The following is a 23,656-nucleotide window of genomic DNA, read 5'->3' on the forward strand; positions in this document are numbered from 1 at the left end:
ACTATGGTGTTTTAACTTAAACATTAAGACGTGCTGATGAACCATTAGTCATCTTGAGTGGCAACAGATGCAATTTTCTTGAGAAAAAAAAATGACAGATGAGCCATTACTCAGAGCGGTGGAAAGTGCACAGGACTCGTCGAAGATCAGAGAAGGAGAATTGGAGATTTGCAGCTGTTGGCAAAGGGAAGCAAGTTTTGTCTCCAGTAATTGAAAAACTTTTGGCATGAAATCAGCCGATCGACTTGGCCGTGAAAAAATATTCAAATACGTTCGCGAGGTCCCTGGAAATGAAGGAACGCTGGTTAAAAACGAAAAAAAAACACGTTTCTCAACTATTAAATGTTAAAAGTGATATTTTTTTCTTTATTTCCAAATGATTGTTCAAAACAAGGCGAAAACCACTTCTGAGCGAGAACATGATCTAAAGAGGGCAAAAAACAATGAAAAGGGAGTTATAAGTTAAATGGCCGCCGTTTTTTTTACATTATGTACAACTCTCATTTATTGTATGATAATCTAATTGTAATATTTACAATATTTGTTATATTTTTTTATTCATTTTTAGAGGGGGGTTGAAGGAATTAGGGCGTTTACATAGAACATGTCTATTTACAACATTTTCTAGTGAAAAAAAAAACTATTCAAATTGGGTTTTGTGAAGGTGTGCATCCCACTGCATCTATTTCAGTCTTAATGCATTCTTGCCGTTGTTGTTGTCGGTGTTTTTGTACGACGTAGACACCATAATTTAGTCTCTTGCTTGCCTCTCTTTTAGCATTCCTTTTATCCCGTCATTGAAGTGCCGCAAGAGCCACTGGGTTTATTCAAATCAAGTGCATCAAAAAGGAATTAAGGGACAGTTTAGTGCTCAGGTTTCGCCCACGTGTCAGCACCAAGATCGATGGACATGATCCTTGGAGCCAATGAGAGCGTCTGGCAGCGACATGCTCAGGGACAGCGCCTCACGCCTTTTGTGTGGCAGGGATTAGTGTCGTGGCAACCCGGGTCGCCAGGGGCAGCGGGTTTCCCAGAGTGAGCGGGATGGCGACCAACTCCAGGTTTTCTTCCAAGTGGAATTGGACCAAGGCATGTTTGGAGTAACAAGTGGACACCTGAGCTGCTCAAAATATACAATAGATTCTTTTCCGTTCGCTCAAAGGGCCACTAAGACACATTATCCATACATGTATAGAACACTGGTCACTAAATGTACATATCAGGCAACTTTACACTGTGATTCTGTATGTGAATGTGTAAACTGATCTTGCAGCCCCCCTTCTACTCTCTCTCGATGAGTCCAGACATGAGCCTGGCAGGGAACTGAAGCCATCACTGCTAATGGAGCATGTGACTCAAAACCAGGGTCTTTTGTTCGGACAATTGAAGCCAAGCCTTAGGAAGAGGCAAGCACAAGAATGAATGGCTATTTCCGATTTTGAAAGAAACTGAATATTTTAAACGGCAATTTTAAGCAAAAGCGTTTTATCATGTGGTGCGTCCTTGAGACTTGACTTACTGGTTTCACCACACATAACTTAAATGTCATTCGAGATTTCTCCAAATTGTTATGTGGCTTTTAATTGTGTATACTAGCATTCCATCTTATATTATATAAACTAAATTACAGCACCATGAGACGACCATGGTGATGATCACTTACCATGTACTGATGTATCCTGTAGTTATTTGCAGTTGAGTAGTGTGCAGGGCTCATCTGATTCTCTCCAAAACAGAGCCTAAAATAAAAAGGGTTAAAGTGTTGGTGTTGTTTCACATTTTATCACAGTTGCTATTTTAAATAACTAATTTTGTCATGTTCTAGGGTTGGAAAGACATTACAGTGTATTTATAATCACACTGTGAACAAAACAAGAACACAACAAGAGTATTTTAAACTCAAATGTAACCTACAATGTTAATTAGGTGTTTGCGTTTACAAATGTTAACATGTGTCACATTTCAGGCCTCTTTTAGTGGGACATTGGACAAACGTTTGTGTTGAAACAGGGCAACGTGAGGGGTCAGAGAGTTATCGCTGCAAAAATAACGTGTAGCATTGCATTTGGAATGCACTGTACTGTCAGCAAATAAGCTTTTTTAAAAAATCATATGGTAAAAGACAAACCAGTTAACGCCGTCTGGAGAGTTCGCAGCTTCTGGGGCGTCGTTTGCATTGCAATCAACGCCATTTTAAAACGTCATGGACGTGACGTGCTCGTCATGTGATTATTAGCACGTTGTTGAAAAGCATGCGGGTTTCCGGCAACTACAGTTTATATTACACGAGTTGTAGTTTTAAGACATTCAAAATATAGTTTCTGTCTTCACAGCGTTGACATATTCAAATATCTGAAGGGGCGTCATATTCGTGACCAATCAAACGGTTTGTTTAAGCGTTGCCATGACAAACCGGAAATCTGCATCCAAGTTCACACCGTCAAACAAAAAAGTGACGCTAAAACCATTACTCGTTCACAGAAAAAAATGACGCCCAAAACGAACCAATAAGTAATAATTTGTGACGAGTCGATTTTCTGAAATAGCAACGACGGAAGCGTTGACTGGCGCTAGCTTGCAAGCTAATAACGGTTCAGACAGTGCTAACGACAACAAACATTCACAATGGACGCTAATTCATTATCTTATTCGTTGGAGCTGGTTGCGGGTAGCGGATGCATTTTGAACACGGAGCAAAGAGCAGCCCTGCAAACGTCACTGATTATCTTAAAGAAAAACTACAAGTTCAATCGCGTGTTGTTCTGGGGAAAAATACTCGGTTTAAAAGAACACTACTTCATCGCTCAGGGAAGAAGGGATGACGAGTTGAAGGACACGCAGCATTTCTACAGGTGAGACCTTTTTGTAACTCGTACGTCTTGTTTAAATTCCTCATGATGCGATCTTCCAGCTTTAATTGCATCGACTGGTTCCTGATCCCCACGACCACAACCGCGATGATCGAGGACGTGTCCAAAACAGCAAAGGGCCGATTTGAAGGCGACCCGTCATTTGTGTACGAGTCTAGGCAAGCGGAAAGACTTGATCCTTCGGCAAGACTTGATCCTTCCGCCGAGGAGTCAACAGTGAGTAACATCTTGAATCATCACATTTAGATGAGTTTGTGAATATGTGGATGTTAAAATATGTTTTTTCCTCCAAACGTTCCAAACAACAATAGGCCCATTCATAACTCACGCAAAGACAATGATGAGTATTGTGCAGTTCATATTTTTGGTAGACTTACTTCTTCTGATTGCGTGCTAAAAATCTGGACCTTGTTTTCACGATTGCACTCCAGGAACGAATCCAGTTGGTATCCACTTGTTTGTTTTTGTTTTCAGACCAAAGTGACGGAGGAGACGAGGCTGGCGGTTACGGTTCACCACATCAATGAAGAAGCTTCTGTGGTGCCGCGGGGCGCGTTCATCAACAGCACGCACAGCGTGGTCCAGATCAATCGCAGTTTTGGCGGTGAGAGTGACTTCAAATTGCTTTCTTGTGCGAACGCAAACCTGCTGAGCAGTGGGGAAAGAAAAAAATCAACACAATGTCTGTCCCTCAGGCCTCTCTAACACACAGGCAGGGAAACTTGAAAATTTTCTTCACTTTGCTCAGCCTAAGAACCTAAAGAAGAAGTCCTTGTTGGAGATGGCTGATTTGAACCCCGCTTTGGACTTTCTGGATCCCCTGAGTGAGGACATTCCAAAAGGTGAAAGTAAAAATCAACATAAAGTGTTTTAAGATGCATATTTATTTTTATTAATTTATGTAAACTGAGGTTTACTCCAGCAAGGACAACGATGCTCTTTGTTCCCATCTTTGTGCATGTAGGATCATGGAGTCTTCAGTTTGAGAGTGCCAACAAAGTGTGCGTGATACGCAGCTTGCTGTGGTTGGGTCTGACCTTCTACCACGTGCCCATGACACCACTGCACGGATTTATCTACATTGGCTACGGGACCAAGAATTTGGATTTGCCCTTCATGCTTTAAGTGAGAGATGTGGTGTAACACGGGATAAAAATGTACTTATTGTTTCATTCACTCTGAATGATTAAAAAAGAATGAATCCAAAATGAAATATCAACAAAGCTTATTTTTAGTTGCCCAATGGTACGTTTCTCTTCATAATAGGAACAACAACAGGAATCCATCAGTGTTTAAAATAAAGGGGCTTGCGGCTGTATCGCACATTGTCCTTGAGCAGAGGGCTTCCAACAGCCATGCGTTTCTTGCACCACTTTAGCCCACGTTTGTAGATGGGCTTGACAGATTTAATGGACCAGCGGGTCAGGTATCTGCATGGGGTGGACAGAGGGAGCTTTTAGTGTAATACATAACGCTCAGTGCTTAAGTAACAAAACGCATGTGTCTGTGTCACCTGTTGAGTTTCTGTTTGGGCTTCGGGATGAAGCCCTCTGGAAGTTTGGGTCGGTGGTTGGGAAGCAAACCTTGTAACAAAACCAGACAGGACTCTTGTTTACAACTATCAGGTAGCATCAATGGTGGTCATTAACCTGCATGAGTGTATCAGTCATCGTGTAATACAATAATAACTGGCTAAAAACACCATTACTAACAAATAAAAAGTAAATGGAGAATAAATATGTACACATGATCATGTATTTTTACCCTGATCCACAATCCAATTGTATGCCATACTTATTCAGGATCATCTTCCCTCTTGGTATACACACCTGCTCTGTGAGCCATCTGCACACACACAGTAACCTTGCGATGCTCTTGATGACAAAGACCGGTAATGCTTTTGGGCAGCATCCCTCCATCTGATCGAATAAACTGGCTGAGCAGCAATACATCCTGTCAAAGTAGGGTACAAAAAATGTTTTTATGGATGACTCTGTTATTAGACATGTCAATATTTAAATATAATTTACTGTGTAGTCGTATTTGTTCTGCAGGTTCCATCGATAGATCGGACACTTGGCAGCGGGATTTGGTGGCTCAGGTGCAGCTGCTATGTCCAATAGTTTTCCTTCAATCTGAAAAACATTTAGCTAATTGTGCATATTTTTGGCATACAACTCAGTTGTTTATGGTCATTGTCATTCAAAGTAATTTAGAAAAGGACAAATAAAATATAGATATAGGACAACCACGTCGACATGTGTTGGATAAAAACACAAGGAATCTGAACAGTAGATGTCACGAACAAATGGATGTTTGGACTTACGGTCACCGTTTGACCCTCACGCTTTTCTACGACTGTAGAAACAAACAAGAGGAAACAAACGTTAACATTCTTATTATTCCAAAATCACCAGAAAGCGTCTCGTTGAAACGCATGTCGAGCTATGCGCCATTGTCGTCGCGAACACTTCAGACTATTCTTCAAATTACGTGAAATCGTCTCACCTTGACGGATTCCTCGACTCTGATTAACCGAAAACAACATCGGCAGCACTTGTATCCCTTGCGGTGACATGAACTGTCCCCTTATAACACCGTTAAAAGACGTAAATGAGTTGCAGACGGACTGCAGAAATCTGCGGGCCGCCATTTTGGATTGGTGACCTTGCTTGCTTCCGCTGGAGAGTTTAAAAACAACGACGCCAGCGGTTGGGGTGTGTAACTGCAGACATCACATGACAAAAATAATTTGGATTAGTTTGACAATGTTGCATGAGAAGAGTGAAATTACACAAATTCTTTTTCACTTTTCCACGACGGATTATTGCCACTTGCATTTGAAATTTACTGTCAAATTAAACATAAAACAAAGAAAAATGTACACTATGTATTTAAAACCACTACATAGATAACATACTACATTAAATACATACTACATATGTACATACTACATACGTACTTACTACTACATACTACATTGAACTTCATGCATGTATTTAGAACTACGACATTTAAAACAAATACATAAAGACAACTTGAATTAGCAGCCTTTGGGCTGCTAATTTAAGTTGTCTTTACATTTAAGGCTTTATATTAGCAGCCTTTGGGCTGCTAATTTAAAGCAAATGTAATAATAATAATAATAATACATTTGCTTTATAAGCGCCTTTCAAAACTCTCAAGGTCACTTTACAGTCACAATACACTATATGCAATGCGTTTTGCGAATAAGCTTTAAAGCAATGGTTTTGAAGCGACATATATATATATATATATATATATATATATATATATATATATATATATATATATATATATATATATATATATATATATATATACACACACATGTACAGGGACAAAAGTACAGTAAAGTCTCGTTATATCGATATCGGATATATCGATAGTCCCGGTTATATCGATACTATTTCTATGCACGCACGGAGAAAATTACATGCAAACAGGGTCGGATATATCGATAGTCCCGGTTATATTGATATTTTTTCGGACTCCCTTGAATATCGATATAACGAGACTTTACTGTATTTTCCGTCATATACAGTACTGTTTTCTATATGAACATTTGAGTTATTTGCTGGGGTGCAATATGATTGGCTGGCTTCAACTATGAGATAGGAAATGCATATGAAGTAATTATGAATTGGCTTTTATCTCGCCTCCAATGCAACAGGTCAAGGCAAATAGGTTAAAATAAAAACTGCTCACCCCTAACTAATTATGAGATAACTTCTATTGTGATTTGGCGCTTTAAAATCTAAATGAAATGCAAAATGGACACAACGTGACTATGATGAATCACTCCCCACCCCAACTCTTTGAATACAATCCACTTGAGTTTCTTGAATTTATCCTTTCCTGGCTTTCAAGCAAAAAAAAGTTTACACAGCCAAGAGGAAATTCCTTTTCAATCTCTAAATTTATGGGTACCTATAGGGACTTTTATCAGAAACAGGATGTGCAAGATGGGTCGAGATGTAACTCGAGCTAATCTACAATCGAGGCTTTGAAGCACAACGCTGGCTGAAAATTAAACACGAGGGAGGACAATACAATCGGAGAGAAAAGTGCTTGTCATAAATGTGGAAGTGTAAATATTAACACTACAAGAGGAAAGCATGTGTCTTCAATGGCTATTTAAATATTATGCGCCAAGGGGGAAATAAACGCACAAATTTACAGCATCCTTTTTTTGTGCGTCCGTGTTACATGGAGTCTCAAAACAAACATGACATCAGGCTGCTTCGCTCACAGCAGGAGGGGAAATGAACAATATGGTCAACAATGGTTGTGAAATAAGACGCGGCGCTATTTTGCAAACAAAAACATGTTGTTGTGGTGGAAAAAAAGAGAAAAAGACATCTTGAAACTACCACGCTCTCCATCTTGTTTTTGGGTTAATCACGTAATCACGTTGCCGTATCTGCTTGCTTCGAGCCAGCGGGCATTTTACCTGCGTGGACGACAATAACTTGCTTTATTTTCTTTTTCACCTCTCATTGCCCTCGACTTTGATTGTCACAAAAGTAAAAAAAAACATAATAGTATCACATTGAATGCCTCATTGGGAACGAGACAAGCAGGCAAACAACAATCATGGAGGATGACAAAAGTCCCCTTGTTTTTGACTGTCAATCTACCATGAGGGTGAGATAATGTTATCAGGAATGTTTTTTTTGTTTTATTTTCTAGCCTTTTGTTCTCAAAAGTTGCAATGACAAAGTAATCGAAAAGACTGAGGGCATCAAGACAACAAATGAATAGCTTTGTTAAGATTAAATGACTTCCCCCAAAAATGCTATGTTAGCTAATGACAACCAGGAAAATAAATTTACCTGCATGCATTATAGTTCAGATTAGATGGAAAATCTAGGCGGCAAAGGACATGCTTGGAGCCGACAAACATCAAAGTTCTCTTAAATGAGGCCACGAGTGGGGAATAGCTTACTTCTCTGAATCGTTTGCTGCTGCCTGGGTGACGTTCCTTCATGTCGCTGTTGGTTTCAAATGTAAGGAGTCAAACTAAAAAGTGTGAAGAAAACCAAATACACAAATAAAGTACAAAAAGCCGGAAAAAAATCGATTTCCGTGTCACATTCGAGTGGTAACGTCATGTTTGCTTTCAACATTTAGCTTGTAGCAGACATTCCTACATTTTCTTAGGCTTGCACGTTCTTTGCAAATTCGCCAACTGGCTCTTCACGGTATTTTATTTGCTTTTTGCGAGTCCGTGTTGTCATCTAACATAAAAACCAAAGGAAGAAACATTCCCATTTTCACTCAGCGGCTGGACTCTCATCAATTGTTGTTGACATGATGGATGACTTGAGATAAAGCACCGCGGGACCTTGAGCATAAATTAAAGTATTCTGTTAAACAAACTGCCTGTTAAAAAACAAACATGTGCCTGTTAACAAACAAACAAAAACAAACATCAGCTATGTTAGCATGAAGCTACCACGTGGTGCTATTTTATTATATGGTTTAAGAATTCATAAAGTTTTCAGACGACACCACGGTTATCGGTCTTATCAAAGACGGCCTACCCACTCTCACGAACTTGCATACTGCAAGAATCAAGACAAGAGCATGGAAAATCCTACTGGACCCTCCGCACCCTGCTCACCACCTTTTCCAGCGATTTCCCTTCGGCAGGCGCTACTGATCCATGCCCACCAAATCCAAAAGACATTTAAACAGATTCTTCCCCCGCTGCCACTCTCTAAACCAGGCGTCGGGAACCTTTTTGACTAAGAGAGTCTTAAAAGTAGAATATTTAGAAATGTTTTTCAGTGAGAGCCACAACACGCGAACGCGCATGCACGCGCACACACACACACACACACACACACACACACACACACACACACGCACACACACACACACACACACGCACACACACACACACACACACACACACACGCACACACACACACGCACGCGCGGCCACTTTTCAACAAAACGTCATAATGTATTATATTTAAAATAACTTTGTGATAGCACTCACCGTTACCATGAATGGTTTTCCATTCCTCATGATTGGTAAAAATCCAGCCAAACGATCGGAATGAAAGTCAACTTGCAGGGTCCATACGCAAAGTTACTGCTAGCTAGCCGGCACACGGCTCATTAGCTTCCACACTTGCTCTGCAACATACTTCTCACAGAAGTATATTGATGCTAACGTTAACATGGGGCTTGTTAAAATGTCATTGACATTCGACTGTTTCATCGATGGTATTGTTTCATAGCAAATTAGAATTAGATCCGTTTCTCTCCACAAAGGCGAATCTCTGGTGAATTCAAGCTGAAGTGTACTTTGTTTTTACTCGTCGGGCTCATTTAAAGGGGCGTTTACCTGTTTCAACTGACGGCCAGTATCATCAGATCAATATTGCGCTTTCTGCCAACCTAGGTCAGTGTCATCCAATCAAAATTGCGCTTTCCGCCAACTGCAGCCCCAACAGAAAATGAACAGAAAAAAAGCGAGAATATGTATTTAGATTTATCGGCGAGCCATATGCAATCATCAAAAGAGCCATATATGGCTCGCGAGCCATAGGTTCCCGACCCCTGCTCTAAACAGTAACCCAAATCGACCTGTGTAGTCGATGAGGCACACCTGGACACGAGTGGTTGGAGGTAGTTGATTAGTCGACAAAAAAAGGACAGGATTGACGAAAACAAGTGATAACAAAGACACGGGCCGTCTTGCAACATCAAGAATGCTTTATTCGACCGTAATTCTGTATGTAAATCAGAACGGCCAACTACCTCACTTCACCCCGACTGTGACGGACAGAACAATGCAACCAAAATAAACGATAATGACACGACGTTCACTGCCAGCAAATTATCTTGACCTCAAACAGAAAAGTGGGGGTGAAAAAACACTCGACATTGTTCCATTCTTTTGTCTCGCCAACAGATGTCTTGACTCCGTCTTTGTCACCCAATGTGCTAAGCACAAACATGACACCAGAGAGGACATGTTGGCCACCACGGTTCCTTAAGGTTAATCGGAAAAAAAGAGGTGGCGGTGCGGGGTGGGTGTGGATTCCACAAATGGTGTTTCGAGCGTGCAAAGGCACGCACTGAGATGCAAATGGGATTGTCTCCTTTGCGTTGAAGAGAGGCCTGATAGATTAACATCGGGCCTGCCGACCACAGAAGCGCCATTGTCTCCCGTCATCACTTCTCTTTGTTCGAGCCACATTGAAGCTGTCGCAGTTCCCCCTCGGGAGGAAAGTCCAAAATATTGCATTTTAAGTGTCTGGCCACCTTCCTCGTCTGCCTTTGGTATTCAAATGAAACATGGGCGCCGTACAAACAGGCACTGTCGCCAAAGTAAATCAGATAGGACCCCCTCACACACTGCCCCCGTCAGATGAAAAGAGCTCATCTGACACTCTCACAGCGAGCGCCGAAGAATAACCGAAACGATGTTGCTTCGATGTCGTGGTGGGGGATTTATTGCTTTGTGGAAAAGGTTGCTGTTTTCACCAGCGTGGGGCGAGCAGATGAGCTCAGAATCTTCACGCGTACACCAAAATGAATTTGCACTAACCACATGGCCGTCCGAAACCCCCCCGGGCCGCTCTTGGTCCACTCGTTTTTCATATCGTTGAGGTGCCATGACGGCAAAATGAGGCATCGTGAAGCAATGAGGCTTTCTACCAAAATGATTTGCTTTTCGGCCAATGCATCATGAGGCCTCATTTGTTCCACTGCGCCATGCTATGGAAAATAAATGTCATGACAGAGAAAGTGATTAAAATGCTACTATGGATTTGATGGGGTCAAAATGTACGGAAGAAGATTAAGGCCAACGAGGAAAATAAAATAAAGATGGCAGGATTCTCACTTTTATCTCAGAATTCAGCATTTTTAGATTAAAGTCAGGATTATGAGAATAAAGTCAGACTTCTGAGATAAAACTGAGAATAATGCCAACTTTTTTTCTTTGCTAGCCCTGATCCTCTTGTGTAAAAATGGCATGGAGTTGGGATGTGAATGAATGTGCATGTGTTACTTGAAAGAATAATTGCTTTACTTTAGAGATTGACACACAAACAAGGAACAAGACACATCTTTCATTCATTTTTGTTGAGGGAAAGGTGTTGTGGTACACACTTCACCTTTTCACTCATTCACTGCCATTTATTAATTCATTAGAGAATTGAAAATATGATGTTGAGCGCCATTCCCGAATAGGTTCGGGTTTTGTTTTTTCCTGCTTGGGTGCCGATAAAGCGCTGGTCAGGCCTCTGGCAATGTTTTTTCCCTTACAAAAGGGGGCAGCATTTCTGTTGTTTCCATGTAAGCGCTTTGTTCCAGCTTCATCTGTTGTCAAAGCGCTATATAAATATACAGTATATGTATTGTATTTTATCCAGCCGCCCCCATTTCAAGCTCAGATAACTCCAGACATATATAATTTAGGAATATTTTTTTTCTGATGAAAAAAAGATAGTCTAAGATTTCTAACGCTGCATTGAATGCTTATGTAGTTCTAAAACTCAATATTCTGTGGGTCCTGGAATTCGAGTGACAATGACAAAAACCCTGGCACTGGAGTGGGCACATTTTTGCACATCATCGGGCAGTCAATGAGTTAAAATATCAGCAAGTAGAAGACATTAAAACGATTGATTCACTGTGTAGTTTACATGATATATTTGCACTGGTTATTGTCATTTGTACCATCTTAGGAGCCTCGGAACATCACTAGCCGTGACACAAGCGACATCCAATAAATGACCTCTACAGAAAACAGAAACAAGAAACTGCAAACAACTATGTGCACGGTGAAATACTAAAAATGTGCAAATACGTCAGAGTACTGTTTGTTCTTTTTCTAGTTGACTCAGTAAAAAAAAAAAATAATAATAAAAATCACGCTTCAAACGTGCTACTTTCTTGAATGTGTGGCAGTGATCACTTTGCGTTTCCCTCCGACGTGCTTCCATTTAGACCGCCAAAAAATTGGCTTGAATGGAGAATGTGTGTTTTTTTTCCCCAATTTTTTTGGGGGGAGGAAGACGACTAATCTTCCAAAGTTTTGCCTCATCCCAAAAGCAGACGTCCGCTCATTCCCATGCGGATGGAATGCAAAGATTTGCTGCCGACCAGATTGATGGTATGCAATTAAGGTCCCGGCCATCACTAAGAGGCTTTGCTGCGTGATTAACTCGTGAGGTCCTTTGCATCCAAAGAGGTCAACTGAACACAATTAGCCCATTTCAAGGGGGATGACTCCGGTGGAAGGCGCCCGCTGCTTGGAAAAAGGAGAATAAGAAGCGAACAAGTGGAAACAGGTTCGCCCGAGATCAAGGCCTTTTGTGCGGACATTTGTCATCGTCTCTTCTCTGAGAAGGTGACGGTAATCATTATTCAGCCAACTATAAACACCATCCCCAACTATTTTTTTGTCTTCTTTGCCACTCGTCTTCCCATACTAATCAGGACGTTGGCTTCTTCAGTAGACGTGTTGCTTTGAAGAGGCTCTTATCCCTATTCCACCCCCAATCCCACCCCACCCCTTGCTCGCTATGGTCCCTCTTCCAAGATCCCCCTTGGCTGGCTCGCTCCCGTATGAACACATTCCCTGCGTCAGGAAGGCCTCCGAATCCAATTTTCATGCAGGTTGCAATGCCAATGATACAATGGCTCCCATAGCCCCACAGAGGGCCTCTTCCAATGTTTTGAAACGCTTCTTCAAACCCCTAACATCCCCCACCACCACCACCCCTTGTCACGAGGTGTTTAAGGGGGCGCTTATAGGACATGTCCACATGAACATGTGTTGTCAAGTTAGCGAGGAAATTCAATGTTTGGAGTGCACATAGACAAGAGTTGTGGATGGCTGAGAAAGGGAGCTGATGGAAAACGTCAACTAGGGTGAAATAATGGCAGTGGCAACTGAGGCGGCAACCATCATTGTGAAAACATAAAAATACAAATCAAGCGCTCAATTTATGCTATTAACTCATTCACTGCCAGACGATGTGCAAAAATATGTCCACTCCAAGTGTCATTGTTTGTGACATCATTGTCACTCGAATTCCAGGATTCACAGGATATTGAGTTTTGGGACTACATAAGCATCCAATGCAGCGTAATAAAACTTAGACCCTCTTCTTTCATCGGAAAAAAATAGTTAATTCCAAAATTATATGGCTCTGGAGTTATATGAGCTTTAAATGAGGGTGGCTGTCCAAAATATAATACATATTGGGTTAGATAACAATAAAAAAACAACTGAAGCTGGAACAAAGCGCTAACATGGAAGAAAGAGAAATGCGGCCCCCTTATGGAAGGGAAAAAACATGGACAGAGGCCACGACCAGCGCTTTATCGGCACCCAAGCATGAAAAAACAAAACTAAATTCGGGAATGGCGTTCCACGTCATATTTTCAATTCCCGAATAAATTCGTGAATGGCAGTGAATGAGTTTAAAAAAAAAGCTCACTACAAAGCTGTACCGCTGCTGTCCATCTAGTGCGGTCCAGGATAAATATTTCTCCAATAAAATGGAGAAAAAAAAAGCAACCTATTTTTTTGCACAATGCGATTCAAGATACATTGGGGGGGGGGGGGATTTTCTGTCTGCTCGACCAGTAGCATCTTCTTCCACTGGCGTAACATTTGTGTGACCTTTCAAAGGGTCACACAAGCGAGTGGAGTGCCCCTGTAGTTCCCCTCTCCTTGTGTCGATGTTGCTATAGCGCCTGCGGTGGAATTTGCTGTTCCTCGACTTAAATATAATGGTTAAATGATATTGTGGTGGTTCACTTCTAGAATTGTGTTTTATATGTTTCCACTTATATCCTTCTTTATTCTTGACATTGACAAAAGCATTAGAGTCATCCGAGAGTCCGAGCTTAGTTATATAAGGAGCGGGTAGGGGTTGGGGGGATGTCATAGTTATGGTACACCTCAGAATAACAATACGGCTGTGAAAATGTAAAACACGCGGTATCTCATTTCAACCATACATGTATCGAGTTGCAGATGTTGCGTTCCCAGCAGGGGGCGGTGGTGATTGTCCGTTGGGGCAAACAGCAATACACCAACCTGCAAATGAAGAACCCTTGTGAGGTCAATGTGACACCTACAATATTAATATTGTGCCTCTCTCCTCTCTGGAAGCGTCAATCAAAAGTGAAGAGGTGATTCTACGGTGTGTACCTACAGTTGTGGCCGTAGGAGAAGGCTGGTTGATAAGCCTACTGTACAGCAGTCAAGTTGAGAGCTTTTGCTGGTCGGGTGCTTAATGAAGAGACTTTTGGACTGGGACAAAAAAAGAGAGACGTGACGTAACAAAAGCGAGCGTGCTGAAAAGAAGCCAAGCTCAAGTCCTTCCATGTCCCCATTCAGTGGTCTCTAAGGGCCAAATTTTCAGTACAATTCCACTGCGGGCACACACAGGAAGAGGAAATTTGGTTGGTCGAACCGCTTTGTCATGTGGGAACAAATAGTCGACGTTTTCAAGAATCTCAAGAAGCATCACGTAAACAGAGAAAACCAAGTTCTAGGTTGTATGTTTTCACTGCGAGGATTGCCTTGAGTTGAGACTTTGTTAGGTTAATAGAAGACTAGAAAGTGCCCAGAGATGTCTAGGGGAAATGTTCCAATCAGTTTATAACAGTTATAGCTTTCTACCTCATACCAGTTTCTAGAGAGGAGAGGAATGAAGGTCAGTCGCCGCAAAACGGAATATATGTGTGTGAATGAGAAGGACCCGAGTACAAGAGTGAGGTTACAGGGAGAATAGATAAAGAAGGTGGATGATTTTAAATACTTGGGTTCAACTGTCCAGAGAAATGAAGAGTGTGGAAAAGAGGTGAAGGAGCGTGTCCAGACAGGCTGGAGTGACTGGAGAAAAATGTCAGGTGTAATGGAAGAATTTCAGCGAGAATGAAAGGAAAGGTTTATGAAACTGTGGTGAGACAGGCCATGTTTGGACTGGAGACAGTGCCACTGAAGAAAATACAGGAAGAAGAGCTGGATATAACAGAGATGAAGACATTGAGGTTTTTTTGGGGGAGTGAGCAGGTTGGATTAGATCAGGAATGAGGGAAACTCATATTAGAAGCTTTGGAGACAAAGTCAGAGAGGCCAGACTGTGATGGTTCGGACATGTCTAGAGGAGAGAGAGTGAATATATTGGGAGAAGGATGCTGAACCTTGAACTGCCAGGCAGGAGACCGAAAGGAAAGCCTAAGAGGAGGTTTCTGGATGTTGTCAAAGAGAACACAAAGGTAGCTGGTGTGAGAGAAGAGGATGCACAAAACAGGGTTAGATAGAGGACGCTGATTCACTGTGGCGACCCCTGAAGGGAAAAGCCAAAAAGAAAAGAAGAAGGAGTTTATAACACCTATGTCAGATGTCTGAATCTGCCACAGTCACTAGCCCAATGCTAAAACTGTGCTAAACTCTGGACAAAAATATCTGCAAAAAAATATCTTGCCTAGATACTTTGCAAAAGTCATTTTACCAGGATCAAGATTTATGGACCCATTTATGGAAAGGATACTGTAAAAATCAGTGGGCTGTTGATGGAGCCTTGTGAAATACCTCAAGCTCATCGGTTAGGAATAAAATTTATATGACTACAATGCGAGGTGTATCCTTCCTGAAAATGTTTGTCAAAATGTAAAATTCCTCCTCCAGTGTTTGACTGAGAGTTGCGGCAGATGGTTCGAATTAAGTTCTGTGAATGTTGTATATATTTGCTGTCAAACTTGGATTGTTCGCCGGGATCTACAGGCCATGCATGGTCCTGAAGACCAAATCGTCCTTGAGAACTCGGCAGGTTGCCGCCTTGAAGTGATCCTTTTGTGCCAGCGACGTAAAACACACCAAACATAACGGACTGGGAAAGTTGAAAGATGATTCTGCGGTGGATTTTTCTTCTCTGCATTCTCAGATTAATCAGACCCTGCAGGATTTTGCGGTCTGTTTTCTCAGACGCGATGGGAGATTATCGTGGTGGGCGAAATTGGACTAAATTTTTTTTTCACATGAACCGTCATCTTTGCTTTATTCTGGGTGCGGGTGTGGGGGTGATGAATCCTTTATTGGAACTGAGATGTTGTATTCTTCATGCTCCTTAGTAAACTCTGCAGAAGCCTGATATTGATTCGGATTAGAATCGATTAATCACATTTGTTGAAGGAGGGAGATATTTCAAACGAGGATCGGTATTGGTGATCCCTGGTTTAGACATGACCGATAATCAGGACTCTGCCGACTTTGACTGCTAGGAAGGGAATATGCTTAACCAAGACCAAATTGCCACGTGTGGCCCCTTTTTGGCAGATCATGGGTGACCATTCACTATTGGAATATGAGGCCATTGAAAAGTGACAACATGTTGATATTTTTCATTAATCTTTAAAACCCCCTAAATGTAAGACAGTTTAATATCCGATGACGTGATTAATACTGAAGAAACTCAAGTACCCCAGCGATTTAACCAGACCACTCTGAGACAGATCTGATTTAGTATTTTGGAATATGAGGCCATTGAAAAGTGATAACATGGTGATATTTTTTCAGTAATCTGTAAAAACCTCTAAAGGTAAAACAGTTCAATATCCGTTGACATGATTTATACTGAAGAAACTCGAGTGCCCCACCTATCTAACCAGACCACTCTGAGATGGATCTGATGTAGTATTTTGGAATATGAGGCCATTAAAAAGTGACATGTTGATATTTTTCGTTAATCTTTAGAAATCTCTGAAGGTAGGACACCAAGGACAGTTAAATATCCGTCAACTGGATTTATACTGAAGAAACTCGAGTACTCCAGCTATCTAACCAGACCACTCTGAGACAGATCTGGTGTAGTATTTTGGAATACAAGGCCATTGAAAAGTGACAACATGTTGATATGTTTTATTAATCTTTAAAAACCTCTAAAGGTAAGACAGTTTGTTATCCGTCGACCTGATTGATAGTGAGGAAACTAGAAAAGATGGCAACCCCTGAAAATCGAAATGAGATGTCCGGCAATTGGAACCTATCAGGGAAGGGAGGGAGGGGGTGCTTAAATTTGGCCCAATTGCTGGTATGTGCGTTGGCCATACCACAAAATATTAATATATTAATAATCTTGCAGGATTCTGATCATTGGGCCTTTGGTGACTTAGAGCTCAACTGGGGTTTAATTCGTTTCAACAACGTGATGATTGAATTTGTTTTTCCAGGGAGGAAAAAAAATCTCCTTGAAGTAAAAACCATTTTTTAATCTGTTCGGCATAGATCAATTCCCAACAAAGTAAGAAAAAAAAGGGGGCGCGCAAAACATACGGTCTAAAAAAAAAGTTGGCTGGGAAGCAGGAACAGTGTGATGATTTATAAATCCCCAACATCTTGTATCATCACAGGAAAGACAATAAAAGTGAAATCTTCACAATCGCACCAGGGTGCTGGGGGCTCGTATCAGGGAGCTTAGAAGATGATGTCAACCCAAGAAAAATTAGACGCAATCACACGTTTTTTTTTTCTTGTTCTGAGGAGATCCACCCCCGCTGCTCTGCGTTTGTTTAAAGTACAGCTCGGACAAATGTGGGCAGTTTTCTCTTTGAGGCAGTGAGCGCAATGATCCCAAACACAAGGGCCTTTATGGGGGCCGAGAGGGATTAAACCAAGCAAAAAGTGAAGCAAAAGAATACTCTCGGCTGACTTGGTTTTTCTCTTTGTGCTTTGCAAACACTCTGTTGTCACTCCAACCGCGCCTCAAAAAAAAAAAAAAGAAAAAAAGCACAAAAGCATCAAGCCTGGAGCGCGTCTGCCATACCGAAGACTCTTTCATGCGTTTCACCTTATAGATGTTTGCTGCGATCTGCCGGGATAAAAAGAGTATACATGAGTAAACTTTTTAAAAAACGTTCCCAAGTTAAATAAGATATTGGATCGAGCAAAAGAGAGAACAGAATACAATACATCCTAATTTATATCGCGGTTTCACAACAGCAGCAGCTGTAACAAAGCGCTTCACATAATAGTCAACACAAAGCAAAAGAATAAACACAACAGGAACGTAAAAACAGTTGTGCAATCTTCACAGCTTTCCCCTATGATGTTTGAGTACAAGACAAACACTATTACATGAAGCGGTTCGTGATGAAAGAGGAAATGATGAAAGCCTCATTTTCACCAGTGGATCAGATACATCATGATGGAACGTGAACGTATGAACAGCGATGTAACGAGGCAACAGAAATTTATCACATTTTTTTGTCTTGTAAATGCATCAGGATCAAGTTCAAGAATGACCTTGAAGCACGCTAGATTCTCATGGCCGGCCTCATTTCGCCTGACTTCAGGTTACAGTACGACCTTACTCGTAGTACTTAACAATCTCCTTCCCCGCAGCATAAATGTGGCTCTCATTACTGGAGTATTGGAAGAGAAAACCTCAGGAGGCGGCAGGGTAATGCGAAACAGATAGTCCGTATCTTTATTACGACACTTCCAAAGAGGACATACATTTGGCATCATCGGAGGAAAAAAATCACGTTCGAGATCTCGGCTACGGATTGGGAACGGGATGAGACTATGAGGGTGCAACAGAGGTGGGCTTTACCAGCCTGTTGTCGGTGTTCCTCCTCCCTCAAGTAAGATCTGCTTGGCCTATGGCACAGAAGAGCAACTCGTATGATGCAAAGGTTCAATTTTTCATCAGTGCTACTGGAGGGTCACAAATGAATACACACTTGTGAACCAGATGTATAGTTGTGCACGCTTGCTTTGCTTGCCATCAGCTACGCTCCACCTTAATAGTACCTGACAGAATCTAATCCGCAAGAAAGCTTTGGGCCCACGAGGTAACAACCTGTAACCCGATCAAACTCGAAAATGTTTGAAACGGTTGGTTCGCCGCGTCTGTACATTGGTCTGGGCCCGTTGCCAGATCGCAATCACGCTGACAACCAATTAAAAGTAAAGACCCCGGTGTGTGTCCTCTGAGAGGGTGTTAGTCTGCCATCTCGAATTAAATGACACTGTCATCACGTCCGTCGAAATCGGTTAAGTAAATGTCATGTAACAGCTCACAGTTGTCGTTCACTTTGGTGACGTATTTATTGTATTATTAATTTTACACGTCATGCTGGAGATATAGCTCACTTTCAGCAACAAATGATGCGAAAAATCGCAAATATCTCTAGAGATTTAGGATAGTTATTGCCCTAGCTTGTAATAAGATACTGTATTAACTCATTTGCCGCCATTCCCGGATTTGTTCGGGTTTTGTATTTTCATGCTGGTGTGCCAATAACGCGCTGGTCAGACCTCTGGCAATGTTTTTTCCCTTCCACGAAGGAACAGCATATGCCTTTTTTCCATATTAGATTTTTTAGCTTTGTTACAGCTTCAGCTGTTCTTAAAGCGCTATATAAACCAATATATTGTTTTGTATTTTGCACGGCCGTCCCCATTCCAAGCTCAGATAACTCCAGACCCATAAAACTTAAAAATTAACTCCTTTTTGTCCGATGAAAGAAGAGAGTCTAAAGTTTCTAACGCTGTATTGAATGTTTATGTATTTGAGTGAAAATGACAAAAACCCTGGCACTGGAGTGGACACATTTTTGCACATGTCTGACAGTGAATGAGTTAATTGTGGTCTTGAGGTCCCTCAAGGAGCACATCTAGATCCCCTCGAGCTTTATCCAGAAAAAAAGGACAAACTAGAGAATACGGTAGGCCACTGATTAGCACGTCCGGCTCCGTCCAATGGTGCATTAAGAGACAATATAGCAGGAAGTTTCTGAAAAAAGAAATGATGACTACAAAATAAATATCATCATGTATGGGCTGTCTAAAATTTGTTGGATTAAGATTATATGAAAATATGTACCATATTTTCCAGTAAGGCGCACCTCCAGTGAAGTGTATTTTCAATTTTTTTTTACATGTATAAGGTCCACGTGATTATAAGGAGCACCTTTAAAGGACAACCGACGCCTCCACACAAGTTGTTTCCTTAATTTGTAAAATCACTTAAAATGACTTTCTACTGAGCGTATTTTCCAAAGATTCCATGGCATATAGCTATATCTTACGTTTTAAGACTCGCGCTGAATATTCAGGAAGTCTTGTTTTTGAGTTGGTGACGATTCCTGAGGTGATGTCACGTCACGAATGCCCCTGACTGAGAAAGCGACACACAATGCATTTTGGGTACTTTGTTTGGTCTGAAAACTTAGTGTTGATCCGTGATGAAGGTGAAATTAGAAGGAAAACACATAAATAACGCGATGGTGAATCGTTGTGTGTTGCACCAAGACTACTTGATACTTGAAGACTATTTGATACTAGTTGACACAAATTCCCAGCAGAAAAATCAGCCCATTTCCAATGGAGCTTGGATGCCATCTTGTGCATTTTCTGGGACACTACATTGGAGTCCTGACGGCTTGAATTGATACGGAAGGACTTCTTTAATCGATTGCAAACATTTATGCTTTCCTCTTCAGAAATATTTGAATCATATTCATAACTGGGTGAGAGTAACAAGAAAGCATCTTCTCTGAATCAGAAGCCATTGTATTGATTCTAGAGCAAGGCAAGACGTCCTGGCGTGACGTCACGAACAAAAGGGCAGGGACCATCTCCGAGGTCATTTTGAAGTAGTTTTGGGAAGCTTTAAGTCATTTTTATTGGTGTTTTGCATTTGACTAAAATATCAGCCTGCGTGTTTTGGGTATTTTAGATGCTATAAAACGTTTTTCTGATGTCAGTTAGGAAACAAAAAAAATAGTGTTGGTTGTCCTTTAATGAGTGAAAAAAGTTATATACAGTATAATAAAATATATATCAAGGTTTTCCAAATATAATATATTTCCATATCCATATATTTATAAGGTGCTACAGCAGAGGCTGGCGTTACGCACTACTTCTTCGACAGGGGGAAATGGAGTCCAAAGCTGTGGACAATATTTGTGAGACCTGTTGTGGCTCTATATGACTTCACATATATGGCACACCGGTGTATAAAGCGTAGGCTAATCTTTTGAAGAAAATCAAAGCTTTTGAGTGTGCATTATACACTGGAAAATACGGTATTTAGGTCCCCTACTTTGCAATTGTTTTTCTTTTTTGTCCTTTTGCGTTACATGCTTGTGCTAATAAAGAGGAAAATGTCCTTTTCCAGATGTTCAATCGCACTTCAAGGCACGCAGCTGCGAGTGCTCTCGCCGACGTTTTGAAATCATTACTGGCTCTCCCCCCGAAGCGCATTGAAATTAGGCTCAAATACGGACATTCTATCTTAAATTGAACTGTCAAAACGGATTTGTTCATTATGGAAGCCCGGGCCGGCCTTTACATACTAATGGCGCCGGTCGCTTTGCATTCTTTTATCGGTGGTTGAAATATGGCAGATGGATCGTCACGATGCTTCGCGTGGACAGTCGCCGTCTCGGGAGAACGGATTGGACTGGCTGACTCCACCTGGCTGAGTTGGTACAAAAAAAAATAAAAAATACACACATAGACGGACACAAAAAAAAGACAAAAAAAATCGAATAATGTTTTGACTCACTTGGGAATTTTGCCGGAAATCGCACAAGAAGTTTTAAGAGTATTACATTCTAACTGGGCTATGTCGAGCATTGGAGCATTTGCACGCCACAAAAACATTTTTTTTTTTTTTTTACTCCCCCTCTGGAACGGATTTCGATTTTTTTTCCATTTGAGTTCGACACGTTTGTGGTCACAATAATGGTGGACGAAACTTTATCCTCTCGTGGTTAACCGAACAGGTGTGTGTCGACTTTTGCTGACGGAAGATCTGTTCGCTAAAGTCGTAACCGCGGGTGGTGTTCGGAAATAATTTTCATTTGGTTAAATAGCTGACCAGTCCACTCAAGCGTATCAAAATGATGGAAAAAAAACAAGTGAATAATATGCTTTAGGGTAATTTGACATAAACTAAATTTCACTTGAGCGCCAATTTCAGCATTTTGGGCTACGACATTCATCACGGAGGAGATTGCTGACGGGTTGCATCTTTTCGGCAGCACGCATATGCCAGCATTTTGATTTGGAGGAATGTCAGTGCCATTTGACTGTCTTCGCTGGACAGCTCTGGGGCGATTGTGATTTTTTTGCGCCTGTATTGGGCAGTATTTTCACAGCCCCGGTTTGTTCAGCGAAAAGATCAGATTGCCGATACGTATGTGGAACTGCCGCGGCTTGGAATTGAAGCGGATTTACATGGGACAGGAAATATGAGACAATCTCTTTTCCTCAATGGATGCTTCAGCTTCGTGTTTGCTTTCAAAATACTATATAGTTTGGAGCAGACATGCACATTTCTACACGACGTCGCTGATCCACTGGTGAAAAGGACGCTTTGATATTCTCTTTCATCTAGGACTGTTTCTTAAAAGAACGAGGGTGCAGAAAATGGTCAATATTGTGTATTTTGTGTTGCGTCACATTATTTGTTATGGAGTTATTTTGTTGTTGTTTTGACTTTAAGATGGCGCCACGACAGTGGCTGCCTTTACAGCAGTTCCTGTATTTTGCTTTTCTACTTCTTTGTTTCCTTTCCTCTTCTTTTCACAATTTTGCTGCTGTGAAATGTAAATTTCCCCACGGCAAAATTGATAAACGCTAATCCAATCCAAAAGGGTTAGCGAATTGTTGCGGCGTGAGCGTCTGAGTGTGAATCGTGGCCTACAGCAGCTCTCTACACATCATTTTCTTTACCTGGATTTTTTTTAAATTATTATTTTTCGCTATTCGCGCACACCAAACGCTACGCCAGGCTATCAGTATCAGGCAACAGGAGATATTCGCATCTTCTCATGTTGTCAGGCCGCTGATTTATCATTTCCTTTTCGGGGGTGAGGCGAAATGTAGCCTTTCATGTTGCTCTTTGGGGATGTTGCAGGGGGTCCCCTTTCGCTGACAACCCACCGCCGCGCGACATACGAGAGAGTCTTCAAAGACGACCCTCGACTTGCTCTCTTTGTCCGGCCCCATGCCGTTCATTCCTTCCTTCTCAAATATCTCCCGGGCCAACGACGGAAAGAGTGCGGATGTCCTTTTCAAACAAGGGTATCCGCTTGTCCTCTCCACATCCGTCAACACAGGCAGACATAACAAGTTGCAATGCTCGAAAACGAGACAAACAAACTTTGCTTTTCCCTTGAAAATTTCCTCAAATGCCCTCTGGAGGTTAAAACAAAAATCAAAAGCTTTCTTAACCTAAAAACGACACTTGGTTGACATTCTTCAACAAGCTGAGCTGCCTTCGGGCGTCTTTATTTCCTGTCTTGTCGTCCCCTGTGGTCTCCCACCCAGATCGACGGTGGTGACCACAGTCCACTCTCACACCCCCCTCTGAATTTTCATGTCCTATCGACCTCCACTGGACCGATCCTCTCACATTTTCTGACTTGCTCCACTTTTTTAGGTGGCTCGACGATGTCATGATATGAGGTATTTAACTCATTCACTGCTAGACGTGCAAAAATGTGTCCACTCCAGTGCCAGGGGTTTTGTCATTGTCACTTGAATTCCAGGACCCACAGAATATCTAGTTTTAGGACTACATGTACAGCATTAGAAACCTTAGACTCTCTTCTTTCATCAGAAAAAAGGGTTAATTCCTAAGTTATATGGGTCTGGAGTTATCTGAGCTTGAAATGAGGGCGGCCGACCAAAATACGATGCAATACATACATCATGGTTTATATAGCGCTTTAACAACAGCTGAAGCTGGAAGAAAGCACTAACA

General features: G+C 41.5%; 2 protein-coding genes and 1 long non-coding RNA gene across 3 annotated transcripts in view; 1 reads left to right on the top strand and 2 right to left on the bottom strand.

Annotated features, from left to right (window-relative positions):
* The first annotated feature begins 2,398 nt into the window (after positions 1 to 2,398).
* rsph9 (radial spoke head component 9) lies at positions 2,399 to 3,996 on the top strand. The gene is made up of 5 exons (XM_089021984.1): positions 2,399 to 2,852; positions 2,912 to 3,086; positions 3,345 to 3,474; positions 3,566 to 3,712; positions 3,835 to 3,996. The coding sequence occupies exons 1-5, from the start codon at positions 2,626 to 2,628 to the stop codon at positions 3,993 to 3,995; spliced, it is 840 nt and encodes a 279-aa protein (XP_088878110.1). The 5' UTR covers positions 2,399 to 2,625; the 3' UTR covers position 3,996.
* An 87-nt stretch (positions 3,997 to 4,083) lies between these two features.
* Positions 4,084 to 5,556, bottom strand: mrps18a (mitochondrial ribosomal protein S18A). The gene is made up of 6 exons (XM_089021985.1): positions 5,379 to 5,556; positions 5,197 to 5,228; positions 4,901 to 5,005; positions 4,700 to 4,823; positions 4,384 to 4,453; positions 4,084 to 4,300 (listed from the first exon to the last, which is right to left on the bottom strand). Exons 1-6 carry the CDS (start codon positions 5,521 to 5,523, stop codon positions 4,156 to 4,158), a joined length of 621 nt encoding a protein of 206 aa, XP_088878111.1. The 5' UTR covers positions 5,524 to 5,556; the 3' UTR covers positions 4,084 to 4,155.
* An 11,294-nt stretch (positions 5,557 to 16,850) lies between these two features.
* LOC148883746 (uncharacterized) overlaps positions 16,851 to 23,656 on the bottom strand; it is a 71,175-nt gene continuing 64,369 nt past the window's right edge. Inside the window, exon 4 of the long non-coding RNA XR_016118458.1 lies at positions 16,851 to 17,746. This is a non-coding gene — a long non-coding RNA (uncharacterized LOC148883746). The remainder of the gene's footprint in view (positions 17,747 to 23,656) is intronic.

The sequence above is a fragment of the Hippocampus bargibanti genome, linkage group LG19 (genome assembly GCF_051943395.1).
Source record: "Hippocampus bargibanti isolate YZ-2025 linkage group LG19, ASM5194339v1, whole genome shotgun sequence".
In the NCBI taxonomy this organism is placed as follows: Eukaryota; Metazoa; Chordata; class Actinopteri; order Syngnathiformes; family Syngnathidae; genus Hippocampus; species Hippocampus bargibanti.